Source organism: Mucor mucedo, assembly GCF_025094135.1.
Source record: "Mucor mucedo strain NRRL 3635 chromosome Unknown EV154scaffold_157, whole genome shotgun sequence".
Classification (NCBI taxonomy): Eukaryota; Fungi; Mucoromycota; class Mucoromycetes; order Mucorales; family Mucoraceae; genus Mucor; species Mucor mucedo.
The window spans coordinates 66,296-86,789 of NW_026252441.1; the positions used below are offsets into that span (position 1 = coordinate 66,296).

The 20,494-nt window shown below is 37.3% G+C and overlaps 7 protein-coding genes and 1 non-coding gene across 8 annotated transcripts; 3 read left to right on the forward strand and 5 right to left on the reverse strand.

Moving 5' to 3' along the window:
• Positions 1–747: 747 nt before the first annotated feature.
• Positions 748–1,845, forward strand: EV154DRAFT_577903 (uncharacterized protein; the record flags this gene model as incomplete). Its single annotated transcript, XM_051606542.1, has 2 exons — positions 748–943; positions 995–1,845. 2 exons carry the CDS (start codon positions 748–750, stop codon positions 1,843–1,845), a joined length of 1,047 nt encoding a protein of 348 aa, XP_051452140.1.
• Positions 1,846–2,417: 572 nt separating this feature from the next.
• Positions 2,418–2,499, reverse strand: EV154DRAFT_t128. Its single transcript has one exon. It is a non-coding gene; the product is annotated as a tRNA-Ser (tRNA).
• Positions 2,500–5,118: 2,619 nt separating this feature from the next.
• EV154DRAFT_606869 (uncharacterized protein) lies at positions 5,119–7,266 on the reverse strand. Its single transcript, XM_051607572.1, has 3 exons — positions 6,098–7,266; positions 5,342–6,032; positions 5,119–5,278 (listed from the first exon to the last, which is right to left on the reverse strand). The coding sequence occupies exons 1-3, from the start codon at positions 7,220–7,222 to the stop codon at positions 5,220–5,222; spliced, it is 1,875 nt and encodes a 624-aa protein (XP_051452141.1). The 5' UTR covers positions 7,223–7,266; the 3' UTR covers positions 5,119–5,219.
• A 2,607-nt stretch (positions 7,267–9,873) lies between these two features.
• EV154DRAFT_526748 (uncharacterized protein) lies at positions 9,874–10,697 on the forward strand. Its single transcript, XM_051603419.1, has 2 exons — positions 9,874–10,083; positions 10,145–10,697. Exons 1-2 carry the CDS (start codon positions 9,910–9,912, stop codon positions 10,538–10,540), a joined length of 570 nt encoding a protein of 189 aa, XP_051452142.1. The 5' UTR covers positions 9,874–9,909; the 3' UTR covers positions 10,541–10,697.
• Positions 10,698–10,873: 176 nt separating this feature from the next.
• On the reverse strand, positions 10,874–11,284 carry EV154DRAFT_526749 (uncharacterized protein). Its single transcript, XM_051603420.1, has 2 exons — positions 10,994–11,284; positions 10,874–10,933 (listed from the first exon to the last, which is right to left on the reverse strand). The coding sequence occupies exons 1-2, from the start codon at positions 11,181–11,183 to the stop codon at positions 10,923–10,925; spliced, it is 201 nt and encodes a 66-aa protein (XP_051452143.1). The 5' UTR covers positions 11,184–11,284; the 3' UTR covers positions 10,874–10,922.
• Positions 11,285–11,408: 124 nt separating this feature from the next.
• EV154DRAFT_526751 (DNA-directed RNA polymerase III subunit RPC2) lies at positions 11,409–15,214 on the reverse strand. Its single transcript, XM_051603421.1, has 4 exons — positions 15,007–15,214; positions 14,791–14,945; positions 14,342–14,728; positions 11,409–14,286 (listed from the first exon to the last, which is right to left on the reverse strand). The coding sequence occupies exons 1-4, from the start codon at positions 15,109–15,111 to the stop codon at positions 11,493–11,495; spliced, it is 3,441 nt and encodes a 1,146-aa protein (XP_051452144.1). The 5' UTR covers positions 15,112–15,214; the 3' UTR covers positions 11,409–11,492.
• An 856-nt stretch (positions 15,215–16,070) lies between these two features.
• Positions 16,071–17,757, reverse strand: EV154DRAFT_526755 (G protein alpha subunit). The gene is made up of 2 exons (XM_051603422.1): positions 16,969–17,757; positions 16,071–16,903 (listed from the first exon to the last, which is right to left on the reverse strand). The coding sequence occupies exons 1-2, from the start codon at positions 17,439–17,441 to the stop codon at positions 16,300–16,302; spliced, it is 1,077 nt and encodes a 358-aa protein (XP_051452145.1). The 5' UTR covers positions 17,442–17,757; the 3' UTR covers positions 16,071–16,299.
• Positions 17,758–17,834: 77 nt separating this feature from the next.
• On the forward strand, positions 17,835–18,974 carry EV154DRAFT_526757 (uncharacterized protein). The gene is made up of 2 exons (XM_051603423.1): positions 17,835–18,143; positions 18,226–18,974. Exons 1-2 carry the CDS (start codon positions 17,868–17,870, stop codon positions 18,802–18,804), a joined length of 855 nt encoding a protein of 284 aa, XP_051452146.1. The 5' UTR covers positions 17,835–17,867; the 3' UTR covers positions 18,805–18,974.
• The last annotated feature ends 1,520 nt before the right edge of the window (positions 18,975–20,494 follow it).

Genomic DNA, 20,494 nt, shown 5'->3' on the forward strand with positions numbered 1-20,494 from the left:
TAAAGCAGTAGCAAAAATAAGCATTATAGTATTCAGTCAAAAGTGATGGTTGCTGGGACCGAAGCAAAACGCCAACTGATACACAAACATATTTTCTATTTATTCGGATAAATTGTTTCCATAGATTGGCCTGCATATTTCTGGACGACAAAAACATGCCAATCACTGAGGTATTGTGACACGTTCAATCAAGGCGCTGTTGGATCTTAATTATAAAACCCATAGGCTTAACAGTTCATGTGCAGTAGAGGCCTAAAAGATCCGAAAAGCATGTTGAATATTTCAAATATCCGTTTAAAAAAAATAGTTAAAGTAAAAAAATTAGTGGGTTCGGTGTCATCTCAGTTTGTGCATTAAGTATCTATACGAATACTATTAAATATTGAATATGATGAATTAATCATTGTTTCCTGAGCAATTTTTTCTTTGGCAAATAATCTAATCACTAAAGAGGAAGAATTAGTCAAACGACTACACCTTTTCGGAATTCACTTCATTCTAGTGGGTTTGTTGATTTACGGACATGATTAATCCATCATATAACCGCTCTATTTCATCATTTTTTCAAAAAAAAAAAAAAAGGGGGTAAATTCTTCCGAAAAAAGAAATGACCGTAATCGTCGCATGACCGTATTCAACAGCCAGGCTCTATAATTTAATAATCTTGGACTCGGCAAGCAATTTAGTATATATATACCTCAGTAATGGCAACATTTTCTTTTATTACATCTAGACCTTAAATAAATAATGACCACTAAAGCCATTTTTTCACCCATTCAAGTTGGTAAACATCAACTTCAACATCGTATTGTGCTTGCTCCTCTGACACGTTTGCGAGCCACATTGGAGGCTGTACCTACCGATCTCCAAACAGAATACTATGAACAACGTGCTAGTCCTGGTGGTCTTCTTATTGCTGAAGCCACATTTATTAGTCATTATGGTGGATAGTTTCCCCAATTCCCTGGTATCTACACATCCCAACAAATCGAAGCCTGGAAAAAAGTGACCTCTGCCGTACATGCCAAAAAAGGTGTAATTTTCTTGCAAATTGCACATTTAGGTAGGGCCGGTTCTAAGCAATTTCATCCCAACGGCAAACAAGTAGGGTCTTCGTCTGATGTCGTTATTCCCGGTGAAAACTATATGGGTCCTCCTTTTGAGACGCCTAAGCCTTTCACGGTAAAAGAAATTCAATCAACCATCCAAGACTATCGTCAAGCAGCTTTAAATGCCATCGAAGCTGGTTTTGATGGTGTGGAAGTTCATGCAGCTAACGGTGTGTTAATTGATCAATTCATCGATAGTAGTGTCAATACACGTGCAGATGAATACGGTGGTTCTATTCAGAACCGTGCTCGCTTTGCTCTTGAAGTGCTCTCATCCATTGTGGAAACCATAGGCCCTAACCGTGTTGCTATTCGCTTCTCTCCTGATGGCAAAATGCATGGCATGGGTGACGCCACCCCAATCGAAACTTGGTCTTATTTAACGACGCAAATCCAAAATCTTTTCCCGGAACTTGCCTACCTTCACTTTATCGAAGCGCGTGGAGATGTCTACGGTGAAACTTCTAACGTGCATGATTCCTTAACACCCTATCGCTCTCTCTGGAAGGGTCCTTTCATTACGTCTGGCGGATTTTCTAACTCGCTTGAACAAGCATTTCAAATAGCTGAACAAACTGGTAATTTAATCTCATTTGGTCGTATTTTTATTGCCAACCCGGATCTTCCTCAGCGCCTCTTAAACGGTGTACCCTTGACACCTTACGATCGAAGTACTTTTTACACGCATGATGCTGAAGGGTATACTGATTACCCAAACTTTTCCAAGCATACTTGAATCTAAAGCTTATTATAATACGTTGAATCACTCAATATGTAGCTACTCAATAAACTTTACACTTCTTAAAAAACATGCCTATTATAAACAGTCTATATTGTAAATTAGGGCTTAGGGCTTAGGAGGAATGACCACCTGATTTATTAGACAATCTTCATATCTATGTCGTGGGACTATTGTTACGTAACAGCCAAGTATTATTTAGAGGATAAAAGATTATTTTATATAGCTGTCGGGCCGGTACCACTGTTTATCCAGAGGTGGAATTGATGGACCAAGCTGGCACGAAGATTTAGGCCAACAGTACCCAAAAGGCTAAAGCGAGTAAAGAAGGATGCTGCATGAGAGCATCGGTGTCCAAATTGTATTTTTATATCTTAAGTTTCACAGAGTATCAATAAAGAGTATCTTTTCCTCGCATAAAATAAAAATAATATTGGCCACGCCATACAGCTGCGCCGCAACGACTCAATTGCCAGACATTAAGACAATTGACATAGCAACATATTCCGTGTGACCTAAGCCACGACGTCTACACGCACTTATTTTCAACAAAAAGTTGCAAAAAATGTCGTCGCCTGCAGGATTTGAACCTGCGCACGCAGAGCGTATATGATTTCTAGTCATACTCCTTAACCACTCGGACAAAGCGACTTGTACTTATTTTGGTAAAAACGCGTGTTAAAATTATTTTATTTAAAATGCTTCTGAGCATCACGTGACATACACGTGGGAGCTCTCTTACTGGTTGGATAAACCATTTAGGATCTTGGGTGCTGTAAGTAGGAGGCACCGTGTTATGGTCATTTTGTTCAATAAATATGACCCTATATTTATTTTATCTAGAAATATATCTTGATTTCCATTGTTTGTTGAATATTAATTTGTATTATTGATAGCTGTTGATTATATCGATTATTTGTGAAAGTTTACAACTACTCTCTGCAGATTTCAGAGACGATACTAGTGCAGCCCACATTTTCTTCTGTTAAAAGTATCTAATTAAAGGTCTTAAAAGTTTCCTTGTATATTAGTATGTGTTGTGATTATTCATGGTATAAATATATCGAGCATGATTTAGTAATAATTTACCCAATATAGATTTAGTTAGCACTATAGATAAGATATCACATCATAAGGTTACAATATGACAGTAACTAAGGCTGTAATATTACACAACAAGACATGGAAATACAACAAGTCTGTCTAAGATGACAGTACTTCCGGGTGTAACATATCTACAAATTAAGCAGCCAAGGATAACATTATAAGTATTAGACAATAATAACAAGATACACTAAAGATAGGGGCACAGCAATAATAATCTTTTAATGTAATTACTTGATTATTTTATTTCATAATAAAGAAATGATCTCAAACTATTCATAGACTGCCTTATAACTTAACTTACTTCAAAACACAACAGCTTCAAGTCAATGGCTTACCAGAAACGGGCAAGTCTTTTTGAAACGAACAATAGTGACAGCGTTCACTTATCGGGAGATGCCGCATTGCATTATCTTGTATGACTAAAACTCCTCGTTCCTCGCTACTTGAACCAGAATGGGTGTACATTGTTGCTTTTGTAAAGCTATGGGACATACCAAAGAAAAGTCTTTATTGAGCCCAAAAGATAAATACACATGTCATTCTTGTCAATTACCCTGATATCGCCATCAATTGTCTTCATAATCCGTTGGATGTGTCCAAGCTACCTCGTAAAAGGGACCAAAATAAGCTTCTGCTTCTCGGAACATAGCCTCAGTCAAGGGAGATTATCGGTCGATAGTTACTTTGGGGGTTTTCTCTCTTCGTCTTCTCCCTCTTTGCTGGTACTTTCACGCAGGAATTCGATATTGTATCTACTGATTCTATCAGCACCGATAAAATTATAACCACCCCCTAAATGGTCAGTGCTTTTCCAAACAGCCAGCAGGATACTAATGGTTTTGAAAGATTCGAACCCTCAAGCATGTTTGATTTTTGTACACCATTTCTTGACATGCCTTCAATTGCATTGTTATGCAGCGTACATTCAATTTTTGCTTAATAATCGGTATTGCCCCAGTAAAAAGTTGCTTCTTTGATAATTTTGCATCAAATCGATTTAATAATAAATCGTTACTATTGCTGCTGCTCGCGGTAGCATCATATGTACAAGAATCCTTGTGCTGTAAGTTACAAAACAAAGTCTTTTGTTCGATGGACTATTATTAGAATGAATGATAATAGCTTTTGATCTTGTCGAAAAAAAGCATTTATATAATTGACAAATGACTGGCAGAAGAGAACGTCCTTCTACATCGAGGCTCTCTGGACTGTAAGCATCAGAATGCATTGAAACGGCTTTTGTGTTGGGCAATTTATGATATTGGAGATGTAGCGACTGTTTAAGTAGCCTTGTCAGGAGAAACCAACATGTAAAGGAATATGCTTCTTCAGTTAAATCATCGGCTTGAGAAGTTTACTAGGCAAACCAACCTTCAACATCTAACTCATTGCCTTGAACACTCCTGATCTTCGGCATATTAATAAAATATTAGGGTTACATGTAAGCTTAATAAAAATCCTCACAGAGAGCTTACGTAGTCGCCCTTGCTTTTTTTCATCATTCTCAGGTTTTTTTCTTATTTTAATAGTTCAAGATGTATGGATGTGAAAGAAGAGATATTTTAATAAAAGCGGCTTTCATCAGTTAAATGCAGATTAATGTCAATTCTAAATGCAAAAGTATGACAGCTGTGATTACCTGACGCGTATCTTTCATATGATCAGACATTGTCGCAGACAGTCGTGTTTAAAAGACAAGTTTGGGCTAAGATGTATTAGAGATACCTACTCTTGGGAGGGAGGCGTGCACCAGAACTTGATTTATAGGTTTCAGTCATTTGATGCTGTTTTTGAACTTGTCAATACCATAAGCACCAAGTGCTGTCTTAGGCATAATATCGATGTTGGAACAGTAACTCGATTTGCCTGTATAGCCTATAGATTTAGTATGCTCTAAGCTCAGTATGTAGAGAGTAATTAGTCATATGTATTGTAATATAAATGCCTTCAAGTACTGTGGGTTGGAAGAAATGTTTGGGATGTGCCCCTTACCAGAAGACGAAATTATCAACTAGGAAACGAAAAGGCAGATTTAGGTGTCTAACAGCAACGTAACTTTGAAGAAACCGAACTCACAATCCCTAAGCTACAGGAGACAGTGTACTTGGTGTTGGCTCAACAATTTGCCCAAATATAGCTTTATATTACATAAATGATTTAACATCTGGAGTAAGACTTCAAAGGCCAGGGTTTTATTAAGTAAAATTGTCCAATCATATTTATATTTAACACCTGAATTTCCCTGACATGTAACCCGTTATAAATTAATGAGGCCGTTGATCCATTTCACTGTTATTATTGTACATGCCCGTCATCATCATATCTGTTTTGTAAAAAAAAAAAAAGTCAGCTATGATATACTAGGCCAGCCTTACATTTTACTTACCATAATTTTTTTGCCCCATCAATATGTTATCCCACGGCGAAGGTGAGGAGGAAGATGACTGTGTAGGCGGTAGAGGGGGTGCTGCGGGTTTTGATTTCTGGGTTTCGCCAGCCGCGGTATTCAAGATGCCATAACCATTCATCAATTGTATAGGAGTCAACATGGAACTATCCTGCTGTTGGTTTTGTTGCTGCTGCTGTTGCTGCTGTTGGTTTTGTTGCTGTTGCTGTTGCTGTTGTTGTTGTTGATGCTGCTGCTGTTGTTGCTTCGAATCGATTTGAACACCCAAGTAACTTGACAGATCCTGATAACTAAGACCTGTATTATTCGTGGTAGTGTTGGTGGTGTTGGGAGAAGGATGAAATCCGGGTGTCTGAGGGTGAAGTTGCTGTTTTTCATTGGGTATAGTTGCTGTGTTTGTATTGATTTCTTTTAAGCCTTGTAATTTACGCCATTCATTAGTATACCTTCTTAAATTGTAATCGATAGTCAAGAACCAATATTTTTCAAAGAATTCGGAAGGAAGTTGCCAGTTGCCAGCAATGGCTGGATCCCCGCCATGAAATACGGAACCCGCTAATAAGCATCTGAAACAATCATCCAGGTCGAATTGATCTCTGTAGAGGATCATTCGGTCACGCATGTGAGGTGTAGGAATTAGGTCGATACGTGGGTCATGAGGAATCGTGAGCTATTTAAAACGGAAAGGTCAGTTCCTTTTTTGTCTAGTCATTTATCCATTCAATTTTATTTTACCTGCAATAGAGTGGGTTGGATTGCAAACGGAATGGACTCCATACGAACACAAGCAGATTGAAGTCGTAACCTTAACCTTAAAGTTTGAATGGCAGCTAAATTTGAAGAGACAGGTTCATCAGCTAGCAGGACAGGTCGAGGTAACTCTCCACCGTGATCGGTGCCAAACATATTGCTTTTGTTGGTGGTATTGGAATTTAATTTCTCTTGATCGGAGGCAGACATAGGAGATAGAGGAGGAGGTACATTGTATTGACTATTATCTTCTGCAGCCGGCGAAGGTTGCTTTTGGTCATAGATGGGCTGTTGTGAATCTTTATTGGTGTTATGGTACCAACTGTTGGCAGGTGGAGTATGTTTATCGGCAACTTTCTGGATACCATCTCGTGTAACGATTAAAGAACCTTGTGGCAGTTGTTGGGGAATAGGTTGTGTTTGAAATTGCAGTACTGATCTTAAGGGATCATGAACAGAAGTTTGTTGTTGTTGGTATTGTTGCTTCATTCTTTCTTGATGCTGCTGTTGTTGTAGTTGAATGTTTGAAATCTCTGGCGAGTCGTTCATGAGCCTTGTGGATATTTGTAATTTATTTTTAGAATTGACGTTAATGTAAGCAGCAATTGTGTCTGGAATGGATTGGTTAAGGATGCCAAGAGTCTTTTCGTCAATATGGGGACAATGTTGAGGAATGACTAAGTTGTGTTGTAGACAAACGAGTTGCAAGGATAGCACGATTCCCTTGAGATACCAATTTTCAGCCTTTAAAATCTCGTTCTCGGTAGACATGGTTTCATTCTCCCGTAAAAGTTTATCTCTGTGTTCACGGATACCACGAATGTTTGTCTCTAAATCCTTCATGTGTCTTTCTTTTCGCTCTCTGAAGGCGCGTTGGGCAGCTCTGTTTTGTGCTTTACGTAAGGCAGGTGAGGCAGGGTTGGGCTTTCGGCCGGGCTTCTTTCTGATTTTGATGGGTGGTGTATCGGCAGACGATGCTGCTGGGCCCGGTTCTGGTGCTACAGTGGCTTCTGGGGAAGCGGTGGATTCTTGGTCGTAACCGCAGTCGTCAAGATCAGATAGATCCATAGCTTCTGAGTAAGAGGACGTCCCAATGATATTCTCTGACATTTCTGTATAGATATTTGTGAGGTAATAAAAAAAAAGAAAAAAAGTAAATTAAAAAAAGCCTATTTTTGATTAAATAAAAAAAAAAAATGACTGTTAATGCTCCAAATTGGAACTTCAGTTTGGGAGACCGCCCTTGCCGAGGTTAAACAATTCTTCCTACCCCATCCTCTTTTCTACCCAAATAAACTTAGCTTCGTGCATCGATTTACTTGCAGCTTTTCTTTGATGTCGCCTAATTTCTGTAGGTAAATGTTTAGCCCATTTTTTTGTCTAACTCTGTAAAATGCACGCACAACACTTTTTTTACCCCGCACTTGTTGGCGATCATTTGAGGAAAGGATCGCCTCGTATGACCGCGTTAGTCAACGTTTTTGTAAACAATACCGCTTGTAATACACGCGTTTTTATTGGCCTAATTTACGACTCAGCTTCTTTTCAATCTGCATATGGTCCCACATCAAAAAGCTTTGTTTTATCTTTGGCAGCATCCGATGCTATTATAAGTGATTAATTAAGCAATTAAATTATCCTGACATAAGTCAGCCCTCGTTTATAAGTCTGTATATATTTTTAGATTCACTAGTTAATGTAAAAAATGTACTAATATGGGTCTATTGCTGATAGCTCATCGCAACTTAGACTTGTCGGTAATAAATTATCGAAAAAGGTTTGAGGAAGAAAAATAAACGAATACGACATGACCCACTGGATAAGAGAAAATTCTCCTTATAAAAATGCCAAAATCAACGTTGTTACTCCAGAGATTACTCTTAATCTCTCCCAGAGTTTTTCTTGGGTCAAGAGTAGTCAAGTGATACATATAAAACCTGTCAATGTGCGGGCGAAAATTGATAAAGTGGGAAAATATGGGAAAAAAGTTTATGAAATCAATATAGAAAGATTTTCTTTTCTCTTTCTTGTAAAATTTTTTATTTAAAACATTATAAGGGAACTGCTGTGTTTTCTTAATCTGTCTCCAGATACTTAGTCTTTCTAAGGATCAAGACAAGATTAAAGGCTGCTTTGTCAGTCACTTTCAAAAACAGGTATCGCTGTGATAGAATGGGAAATATGAAGCGCAACCAAAGGAGAAGTCCGTCTTTAAATATCGATAAAAAAAAAAGAGCACAGGTACTCGAGCTCTCCGATTTCGAGTGAAAATGATTGTTGATAAAAATTTTAATCGTATTTATAGCAATTGACTATGGGTTGATTATTTATCTCTTTTGTCAAAATACGTGGTGAATGTATCATAGGTAGTATTTTATAGGGGGTTACGTTACTCTTCAGACCAGCTAAATATAGTGTGCGTCCAGCTAACTACAACAGAACGTGTGTTAGTTGGCGGCTTCGTATACCTTTTCTGGCTCGGAAGGAGTTTTGAATCTGTTGGAAGTAGCCGAATTTGTAAGGCTATTGATAGAAGTCCTATCGTTGAAAACGCTCGCGTTACATAACTACGACGTCTTCAACTTTATTTTAAGTAAAAAATACGAAAAATAGGTCTATTTTCTTCATTTTGCTGATGACAACGATTTGACTTCAAGGGATAATAGTGATGGCGGAACAGAGAAATCAAATGGGTATCCTTACCAGGCATTATTTGGTATAGTGGAAGCGTACCGAAGAAAGTAAAAGGGATGGTGCCTCTTGATAAGAACCTTACAAAATATGAAGATTGGGAAGCACTTTTACAACATGAATATACCGCTTTAATCGTACTGCCAACCTTAAATTTCTCGATATCGCATACCTAAAAATACATATCCTTTAAATAATAACCCAATGCACTGTTGAGGATATCATAAATAATACAAATGGTGTCATCACATAACATTAGATAAAAATAAATAATCGTATATTAGTATTTATCTTATGTCAAGTAAAGTATAATGATAGCACAATAGAGTTATACAATCTTGTAGGCCGAATATTCGATTCACTGCATATTTACATGATCACTAAACTTTTTTTTTGACATTCACGCAATTACATCAGTTAGGAGGAAGAATGTTGTGGATCCATCTGTATATTGTATTTACTTTTAAGGTAAAAATAACTTTCAGAACATTTATATTTGAGCAGACAATAAGTAGAACAGTATATTACTCTCACTAGTGCATCACACGTATTATCTCAAAGTCGTTTAATCATTTAGCATAAATGCTTGTAGCTTTTTCTAGAAGTTTTTGTCCAAATTTGCCTCGAAATAATAGATGTACAAAGTTTTAACAGTTCCATTATGTCACTAAAAAATTCAAAACTGCTCCAAATAAGATTAAGTTCAGGTGGGACGTTTCTTTCCTCCGGTTGTCCATTTATATCTTCTTTTGGGGGTACCAATTTTATCAGTGGTCTTGAGGCTTAATATGGACAATGCGTCCCATAAAATAATCTTTTTAGAAAGTGTGGAGTGTTCTCATTGTAATACATGGCCGCGCCGCCCAAAACCTTGATTATTTTTAGGGGAAGGCGCATGTGGGTGTGACAAGGTATGTTCAAAAAGCTGGGTCATGCAAGGGAATCTTTTTATAGACACAGTTTTTTTGCTGAGTTGTGGCAAAAAGAATAGTCTTGACCCAAGGACTTTTCTCGGGTAGCACACATGCAAAAGTGAGATTAAAAAGGTGGCTTGATGATGATGATCTCTCTTCTTTTTTTTTTCTTTTTCTATATTTTTCTTTCATATGTCCTCTAAACGTTTAAGTCTTGGTAGCCACTTTCTGAGCACAAAAAAAAAGGGAGATTTAACCGAACTTTTCTCGAGTTTTGATAAAGATAACAATGGTAGAATATCGTATTCTGAATTACAAGATATGCTTCAATCAGCAGGCATTAATAGTGCGGCGATTCCATCCATGGTAACAGAATTTTTTTTGTCGTTGTACATATAATATATACTCATGAAGGCTGTTAAAATAGTTGAAAGATGCGCATGCGGATCTGGACAAGGATGGCTGTTTAGCTTACGAAGATTTCGCTAGACTAATGCGACCGACATTGTCAGACCCACATCGTTCAACTTCTAAACAACAAGAGCTGAAGGAAGCCTTTGAGGCTTTTGACAAGGATGGCGATGGGTTTATTAATGTTGCTGAATTGCAAGCCATGATGGAGAAATTAGGTGATAAATTGACCTTAGCCGAGGCACAACAGTTGATTGGAGAAGTGGATTTGGATAAAGATGGTGTGGTGAATTTACATGAATTCATGATGATGATGACCGGCTCGAATTCAACACAACAACATAATCAAGAAGAGTGTACGCATCATCATCATAAGTTATCTGTAAGAAGATTGTTCTGTAGCCACAAATAGTTTTCGCACACATATGATAATGTGACGAAAAAATGCCTAGTGCTCAAATTTTTTTTTTTTTTTATAAAAATTGTACTATATATGATAACACTTGTCACCCCTTGAATGACACTCTTTTGTTTGTTTTTCGTATAGAGTATCATGCTCATGTTTCAAACCTTTTTCCTTTTTTTTATATAAACCTTCTTTGGGGGGTGATGCGGTTCTTAATTGGCATGTTAAGCGTAATGCGTCATGAAGATACACATTTGCATCCATACTATCCATGCGCATACATCGCTGAGGGAATCATTTAATGACTGCAATTGAAATACATGTGCTTAATAAATAGAATGACAGATAACATACACAATTTTTTTATTTATTTTTTAACCTTCCTTCCTTAGATATGAACTAGTCCATTTAAGATAAACGTCAGAAAAAAAAAAAAAAAGAACGAGACAAAACACTTACCGGAAGAATCCTTTTCAAAAAAATCAACATAGGGTTTCGAGCTAAATATGTTAAATTCCTGACTAGGTAATTGAACAAGAATGCCTTTCAATGCTGACTTATATTCATAAAGAACTTTTCCTCCCGCTGCTTCAACTTCTTCTCGTGCTGTTTTGTAAAGGTCGTCAGATACGGGTTTCTTGAACGCCATAATGTAGTTGACCGATGCAGCTATTTTTAATTTAGGGGGTTAGTCCGAGCGACTAAGTACAAATTACAGAGAGATTACCTTGTAAAACAGCAAAGAATAAGAATAAAAGTGCTAATGTACGTAACATGATTACTATTTGATTGAAGAAGAAAAAAGTTTTTTTTTTTTAGGTTTTACATTATGTAGGCGGGGGTGATGTCATTTACAAAAAGAAAATTCATGCAAAAAGGTCAAAAAAGAAAAAATATATTTTATTTACAAAAGGTGGGTTGGTGTGTGTGTGTGTGTGTGTGTTTGTGTGTGATATGTCTAGATGGCATCTTCCAAGATCATACGTGGCGAGATATTCATTGCCATTAATTCTTGGAAAAGCAGTTTAGCAGCATAGGGTATTTCCATGGTCTTCATATGTTTAGAACTCTTACAGAACTGACACCAACCTGCGTAACCAATCAAACCACATTTATCGCAAATATTCACCTCAAACGCATCAGAAGAAATCATTAAACGTTCAAGCAGTAACATACTCGCACCATAACCAATCAAACAATCACGTTCCATCTCTCCCAAACGTAAACCACCATCTCTCGATCGACCTTCGGTGGGTTGACGTGTAAGTGTAGCACGAGGTCCTCTAGCACGCGCATGCATCTTATCCATAACCATATGTTTCAATTTTTGATAATAAATAGGTCCAAAATAAATATAAGCAGATAATGGTTCTCCAGTGATACCAGAAGTCACGTAATCTTTACCAGCGTAATTAAATCCATGGTTGATCAAGATACGACTCATATCCTCCACCTTGGATCCACCAAAGGCCGTACCGTATTGTAAGGAACCATCCAAGACACCAGCTTTACCTGCTAATAATTCAATCATTTTACCAACCGTCATACGTGATGGGAAACCATGAGGGTTCATAATGATATCTGGACAAACACCTAAATCGGAAAATGGCATATCTTCTTGTTGAACGATAATACCACACACACCCTTCTGTCCGTGACGAGAAGAGAATTTATCACCTAATTCAGGACGACGTGTTTGTCGAATATTGACCTTAATCAAGGTTTGATCGGATTCGGTCGTGGTGAACAAGACCTTATCAACATAACCTGTTTGAGGTGACTTGTAACGTTGTGCTTGAGGTTTATAGGCCACACTTTGAGATGCACCGGGCACATTAGCATCAATACCTGTACTGACAGGGACTTGTTTATTGATAAAGACCGATCCCATTTCAAGAGGCTCGCCAACACCAGCAATACCATCAGCTTCCACAGCGTCAAACGAATCGTTCCAAAGATCTGAATTGCGTGCAGGAGGATCTGCTAAACGATCGTGAGTACCGTTAGGATAACGTTTGACCAAGTTTGCATATTTTCTCATGACTTGACAGCGACCAAAACCACGATCCAAACCGGATTTATTGAGAACCAAGGCATCTTCAATATCGTAACCAGAATAACTCATAACAGCCACGGTAGCATTTTGACCAGCGGGTAATTTATCGTAGCCGATTAATTCAATGGTTTTTGTTTTGACCATGGGTTGTTGAGGATAGACCATGAGATAGATCAAGGTTTCGATACGATTTAATTGATTGTAACCAATAGCGCCAATAGCTTGCTTACCCATTGCACATTGATAAGTGTTACGTGGGGACTGGTTATGATGAGGATAAGGAATTAAGCCTGCAACAGCACCCAAGATGGTAAAAGGTTCGATTTCAAGATGAGTGGTTTCGGGTATAATATCCTTTTCATAAACAGCGATATTGGCATCACTTTCTTCATTCACATCGACATATTCCACAAGACCCTTCTTGAGGAAATCATCAAAGGTTAACTTCTCTGCGATTAAATCATTCACATGATGTTGTTTGACAGCAGGCACACATTTCTCTACAATAATCAAAGGACGACAAATACGACCACCATCGGAAGATAAGTTGACGGTTCTTTGATGTGTATTCACAAAAACCGAGACGAATTCGGATACACGACCGGCGCGACGAAGACGACGGAAACTACGCACGAATTGTTGGACACGACGTGTGACACCCAAGATGACACCATTCATCAGGACAATAAATGTGTTGGGTTGATAGACTTCGGCACCAGTTAAAAGGTTGACATCTTCTACACCCAGGGCAAAAGCGATTTTACGGATAGGATCTTCTTCTTGATCGGTGGTAATATGAGTCATTAGAGCTAAATTCTTGACAAGACCACATGCTTCACCTTCAGGTGTATCAGAGGGACAAAGCATACCCCATTGAGAAGGTTGTAAAGCTCTTGGACCTGAAACTTTTCTGGTCTTTTCGAATTGAGATGAAATACGTGTCATCATACCCAAAGCAGAGATATAAGAGAGACGTGAGAGGACTTGAGTGATACCAGCACGATCCATTTTGAAACGTTTTAAAACCCAATTACCAGTGGAGATGGCACGAATAAAGCCACTTGTGATATGGTCACCATGCAAGACCAATTGATTAAAGATATCAAATTCTTGTGTTCGGTTTGGTTTTTTGAGGACTTTATCGGCGTTTAATTTCAAGTCTGAATTGAACTTCTTGAAAAGATCTTCAAACAACAAGGAAAGTAATTGACCTGCTAATTCCAAACGTTTGTTACCGACATAATCACGATCATCGACTTGAACTTCATCAGTCATGGCCACAAGGACACGACGAATCATAACGGCAGCATAAATACTCTTTTCTCTGAAATTTAAATTCTCGACAGGGACATGGGCTAAAATGACGGTAGCCAGGACTTCCAATGCTTCTTCCGCAAGTGTTTTACGCACAGTAGATAATTTACGATTTACTTTCACTTTTCCACCGATATAATCCAGCGCTTGCATTTGTGTAAATACACGTAAACGAGAACTCTCTTCAATATTAATGGCAAAGACGTCGTTTAAATCATGATCGTTACCACAGACCAATTGTGCAATTTCTCGGTCAGATTGAACACCCAAAGCTTTCATAAAAATGGCGACAGGAATATCTTCGGCGATGGAGTTGTGTTTTAAGTAGATTTTGTTGTGTTTGACAAAGATGGCTGTCTTGGATTTACGTTCATGCGTGGAACTACATTGTTATTAGTTTTTTTTTTCTAGTCTGTATTTAATTATTTTTGATTTACCTCTGCACGTTGGCAATGATATTGTTCTTTTTATCCACATCGACAATGATACGATTTTTCGACAATTGTTCTTGCACAAGAATAACTTTTTCTGTACCTTTGACGACGAAATAACCACCGGGATCTAAGGGACATTCTTTCATGCGAGCTAAATCCGCTTCTGTTTTACCGGTCAAGACACAGTGAGAGGAACGCAACATGATGGGTAAACGACCAATCATGACGTTCTTTCTCTTGACAATTTGTCTACCACGGGTGTATTCTACATCGACAAAGATATTTGCTGAATAAGTCAAATCACGAAGACGACATTCGTGTGGTGTGTAACTACGGTTGGCAACATCTGCGTCTGTACGTTCTGGACTACCAACTCGAATCCCTGTGTATCTATGATGTAAGGCGTTTAGCTTGTAGCCATTATTAATAATACATAGTGAGGGGGTGCTTACTTGAGGTAGAAATGAGGATCGACGTCTGAAGTGACCTTTTCATTGGCTTTAATAATCTTGCGAAGATCAACATTGATGAAATAATTAAACGAGTCGATATGTTGTTTAACGAGACCCTTGACTTTTAAAAAAGCAGGTAATAACTTCCATTTGTCCTATTATTTAAAGAGTGTCAGTTCCCCCAATGTAAAATTGCGCGTGCCTAGTGTTTATTACTTCGATTTCTTTGACGGGTGCTGATAAATGCTTTCCTTCATAAAATTCTTGCTTTAAAGGTTCGAACGAGTCCTTCTCATGGGCATGGTCATGAGTGTCTTCCATTTCTAATTAGGTTTATGTAGCTACACAAGAAAGAACGAAAAAAAAAAAAAAAAAAAAAAAAATGGAAAAAAAAAATGACAAGGGACTTTTAAAAAGGCAGTATGATAAGCCACTTAGAAGCCTATAAAAATTGATTAGTTCCATCCTTTGTAGGTCTTATAAAAACATCAAAGGTCTATTCATATATATGTTTGCCTCCAATCTACCGTATTATGAACTGCTTAAATTTGTGCTACAATGTCATATTCCCCAAAAGTCTATGTCTGAAAACGTTATGTCAGAATACCTTACGCTACAAAACCTTATCCCACAAACATTTATGCTTATATCGCTTCGAATCCCCATAATCTACAGTACTATGCCTGATTAAAATGTAATCAATAATCCACAACCCTTTTTTTTTAAATATCCCACAAGCAGCTACCTAGTTATATGAACCAACTACAAAAAAAGAAAAAAAAAATACCTTGATTGATTTTATGACAAAAATTGTGCATGTAATTTTAAAATGTTCTCAGCCAATCACCCCCTATCAGCTTAGATAAACAGAGAGAAAATGGTTTGACTTTAAAGATTGGTAAAGATGATTCAAGTGACACATTTTGGTAACTACCAACATATTTCGTCATATGAGGACCCACGTGTTAAGAAGTACAAACACCAATTATTGTAACTGTAATAAATCACAAGAGAATTTATAAAAGATGCATCTAGCTCTTTATCGCATGACCCAAGAAGTATATGAACATGGCACTCCAAATATTTAGGAGTCATAAATTATAAGAAGGTATACATATAGATTCACCAAATTACACCTCGTGTTTTAAAACAGAGTCTTACGAAGAGATCACGGGAAGAAATTTGAAAAGGGTGATCTGGTAGTAATATGCTCTTATTCGTTTTTTTTGGCGATGAGCTGTAGTGTAACGTCAAAGTATAATGAAAAGCTGTTTTGCAGTGGATTACTATGGACTAGAGGAAGAATCTTCTCGAAATAAGGGGAGGGACTGGATTTTGAAATTGCAGGGTTGCCAAGATGTAGCAGGTAAAATGCTTGGTTATTCTCACACTTGATAAAGTCAATACGTGATCACATTAAAGTAGTAGTAATAGTAGTTTATAAAGGGTATATTAAATATAAAAAGAAAATAGTTATTAAATTGTATGTTTTACATCTGTGTGGTTTGTTTAAAGTAAGCCGACGTCTCTTAGTGTAGATTGCAGTATAATATCATTGACAGCGGACATGACGAATTTAATTTGTTTTGTATCTGTAGCACAAGTAAAGTGTGTATACACTCTTTTATCTGAATTTTTCACAGTGAGGGCTTGAAACTGTTCCATGAGGAATTTGCATGCTTCGTCATAGTTTTCCCCACCTTTATATTTTGGGAAATACGTCTTTAAAGGACTAGTTTTTAACTTTTTCTTAAAGAGATCAGTCTTATTCATAAAGAGAATGATGGAAGTCTTTGCGAACCATTCCATGTCACAGATCGATTGGAATAAAGTAAGGGATTCACCCATGCGATTGACAGATTCGTCTTCAAATAGTACTTGGTCGTATTCGGAGATGGCAACCATAAAAATGATGGCAGTTACGTCTTCAAAGCAATGAATCCATTTTTTTCGCTCGGAACGTTGACCTCCTACATCGACCATACGGTAAATAAGGTCACCCACCTCAAATTTCGTCTCGGTGATACCTGTGGTTTTCACTCGTGCTCGTAGAACATCACCATCACTTGGGATATAGTCTGGACTGGAGATGCGGTCAATGGCATCAAAATAGCTATTTGCAGTTATTTAGTCAGGGTTTTTATTTTATTTTTTGAATAGGAGATTATCATGACTTACTAGGCTGCAGAATCGTTCAATTGAAATTCATTTCGTCTGCTGTATGTATATTTGACACCATCATCTTGCCATAAGAGTCGAATGGCATCAGCAATATCTGTGGGTAAATCATAATCGCATTCCATTTGTTCAGGTAAATCAGCTATGAGCTGATAGGCTTGTTGGGTTAGTGTAGGGTCTGCCAATTGAATTTTTAGCTTGTGCATGGCATTGACGATATTCTTCATGGATTCGATAAGGTTACTAAAGATGATTTCTCGATAGGATAAACGTTCTTCTTGAGGAAAGCCACAATCATGAATGATGCGCATTTGTTTCAGCAGAGTGGATTTACCGGACTCGCCAGAGCCTAACAATAATAATTTGACTTGGTTGCTCATCTTTTGGCGGTCTTTTTTGATCTGTTCATCGATTTCTTGGTCTCGTCTTTTGCCCGCATCATCTTTTACGTGGGTTGACGCACAACAGCCCATATTTTATTGATTGTTTTAGAAAGAAAGAAGAGAATAAATAAATAAAAAAAAATCGCACGCGGAATTATTATGGACGGATTAAAAGGAGACAAAAGAAGGGATAAAACCTCCTCTTTACACCTACTTTTTCGAAACATGAATGATGATAGGTTTATTTTCTTTTTTCTTTTTTCCCACTAACTTTTATTCTACATTTTATCTCCTACGGCTTGCACTAAAATATCTTTTTTTTTTTTTTCGTCACGACGCGTGAAAAATGACCAATTTCTAAAAAAGGAGACGATTGAGACGGAATACAACTTTTAATTGGTAGCGGTACTTGAATATGAGGCCCAGCGAGCTATATAAAAAAAATATTCCCATGTTTTCTTTTTTTTTTTTTTCCTTCCTTAACAACCATCAGCATAATAACAAAAACAACAACGAATGAGTAACCCGTTAAGAACCCCGCACCGATTCATTTTGGATGACGAGGAACAACCGTTTACTCCTTGCACACGTTTATCGAATATGACGATTGAATCACAAGCAAACGGCCATAGTCGATTTCGAAAAACGCCCTTGCACGGTTCACCTATCAACCTTATTGCTAAATTCGCCGAAGTGGCTGCTTCTGGCGGAAGTGGTGGCTCTTCTGCACCACACCCTAACTTAGACATGTGTCTTGGTTCCGATCGTATTAGCATTTTTGATAGAAGCAAGGTGAGATTGACTCTTTTTGAAACACTTGCGTTAAAAAGAAAATTTTTTTCTTTCTTTTGTTTACTTATATATTCTGTATTAGGACGGCATGTTTTCTGAAGATGAAGATTCGGACGATGGAGATTTATTTTCTTCCAACCTAGGACTGATGTCTTCCCCTGATCGACCTTTCACAAGACATACACTTCTCGAAGATGAGGAAATGCACTCACCACCTCCCTCTGAAATGGCAATGACGGGAAAACGATTTATCTTTGAAGAGGAAGAGGAAGAAGAAGAAGAGGAAGAGGAAGGCGATTATCTTGATTCGGGTAGCTCATGGCTCTCTCAAATCTTTTTCGATAACGACAATGATAGAACAGAGGCACAGGAAGCAAGTCGCAAGGAAAAAGATAATATGGGTGAAGAACAAGAGAATCGACCTCCTCGCTTATGGAGAAGTAAAGCAGAGGAAATAACAAAGTTGTCAGAAAGCAATCATCATGAACGATTACCATTACAAGAGATTCGTTCTTGTTTGGAGGATGAAGAAGCAGGCGATGATTTACATACAAAAAAGAAATCGGTATCATCTTATGGTAAACCCAATAAGATGCGATACATGCGAACATTATCACCTACTCGTCTAAGTCAACGTAAAGAATCTTCTACTCTTCAGTAGTCTTTCCTTTCTCTATTCTTTCTTGCATACCCTGTAAATACTCATTTTCATCCACTCTCTTCCCTCTTATTGTATCCCCCCTTCTTTTTTTTTTTTTTGCTTTTTTTTTTCTTTCTTTTTCATCTAATAAAAAATGTGTCAAGAATGTTTTCTTTTGATCTGCTGCTAAACTCTCCATTTTTCATATTGCTTAGCGTTTTTTATTATTGTTCAGTGAGAGAGAAAAAAAGTGATGACGTCCGAGGCAGTCTGCGATTTCCTTATACCCGAATTCAGGCAGAGGGAAGGGGCGCGTTTATTATTAACTTTTTTTGTTATCTTTGTGTAGTAAAATTAGAATTGGAAGGAATGTTTCTAGAATTTATACGAGAGAGAAACCAGTGATTGAAGCTGTTTAATTCTTCGAGCTCAGTTTCGGTCAAAGTATATTGCTGGCGTTTAAGTTTATGAATGTTAGAAAGCAGAGTGTCAAAATCTATTGAAGAATTGCTTGGAGCGGTGAGAGGAGCTTGTTCAGTTGGAGTAAGAAGAGCTGAGCTATCAGGCGAGCTCTGGGGAATGGTTGAGAAAGTGGGGTCGAAAGAAACTAGTAAAAAAAAAAAAAAATGAAGCCGTAAAGAATTTAATAGTATTTATCTTTACCTTCCAATGCAGACAACCAAGACATATCACACTTCAACAAATACATGTGTTTGCATGCGATATTGTTAAAGCGGAAGTCAGGGTAGCTGCAAGTGATCATTTGTAGATTGTCCACCACAACATCATAACTTACACAAGAAGTTGAGAAAGAAGAAATAACATAACCACTTCTACCAGCAGAATCAGTTCTCGCAGTTTCAATGCCATACAGTGTTCTTTACTACATTTCAAGAGTATTTATTTTGGCTTAAGATATCGGGTTCTTTTTTTTTTTTTTTCAATATAGAATATCTCTTTATATATCCATAAAAATATGACAAAAAAACAAGAGGGGAGCAGGCTACAGATTTTTGATGGGCAAAGCAACCATGGAGCTTCTAAACCGGTTTTTAAAGCTGATGACTACATTTATTCTCGCGTTAGAACAAACGCCATCTAATTTTTAGGTCTTTTGGATGAGCCTTTGGTCCCCAAATAAACTTAAATGTCCAATAAAAACTTTACATATGCCACTTACTCCCGGTCAATCTCTCACTTAATTTGTAAGAGTTTTCGATTCTCGATTTTCAGTCAAATTCACAGTCTCATGTTTACTTTATCCTACAATTATATGATACCATTAGTAAGAACCTGGAAGCTTAAGACAGAGAGTTTTTTCTTCTTCTACAAACAAAAACTAAATATAACTTAAATCCTAGAACCTGAAATTGATCCTGATAGTGATATATCCACAAACACCTCTTTTAGAGCCGTGTAAAGCATACACATCAAATCAAATTCATAAACCTGGTTCCCACCATCACAAGGTAGAAAAACTATTTTTCTCAACTTGTCATCGAAACCCCTTATTATACAAAATGACGTCTCTAACAACATTTGATTTGATATATTATCATTTTTCAACTTATAAAAAAGCCTCTTGAGATTTTTTATTCCTTTGTTCACCAAAAGAAAGGTAAAAATAAGCAAGTATAAATGATACTTAACCTATTTTATTTAATTTTGTAGACAAAGGATCTATTCAAATATCAAAATGTGGTTGTTTACT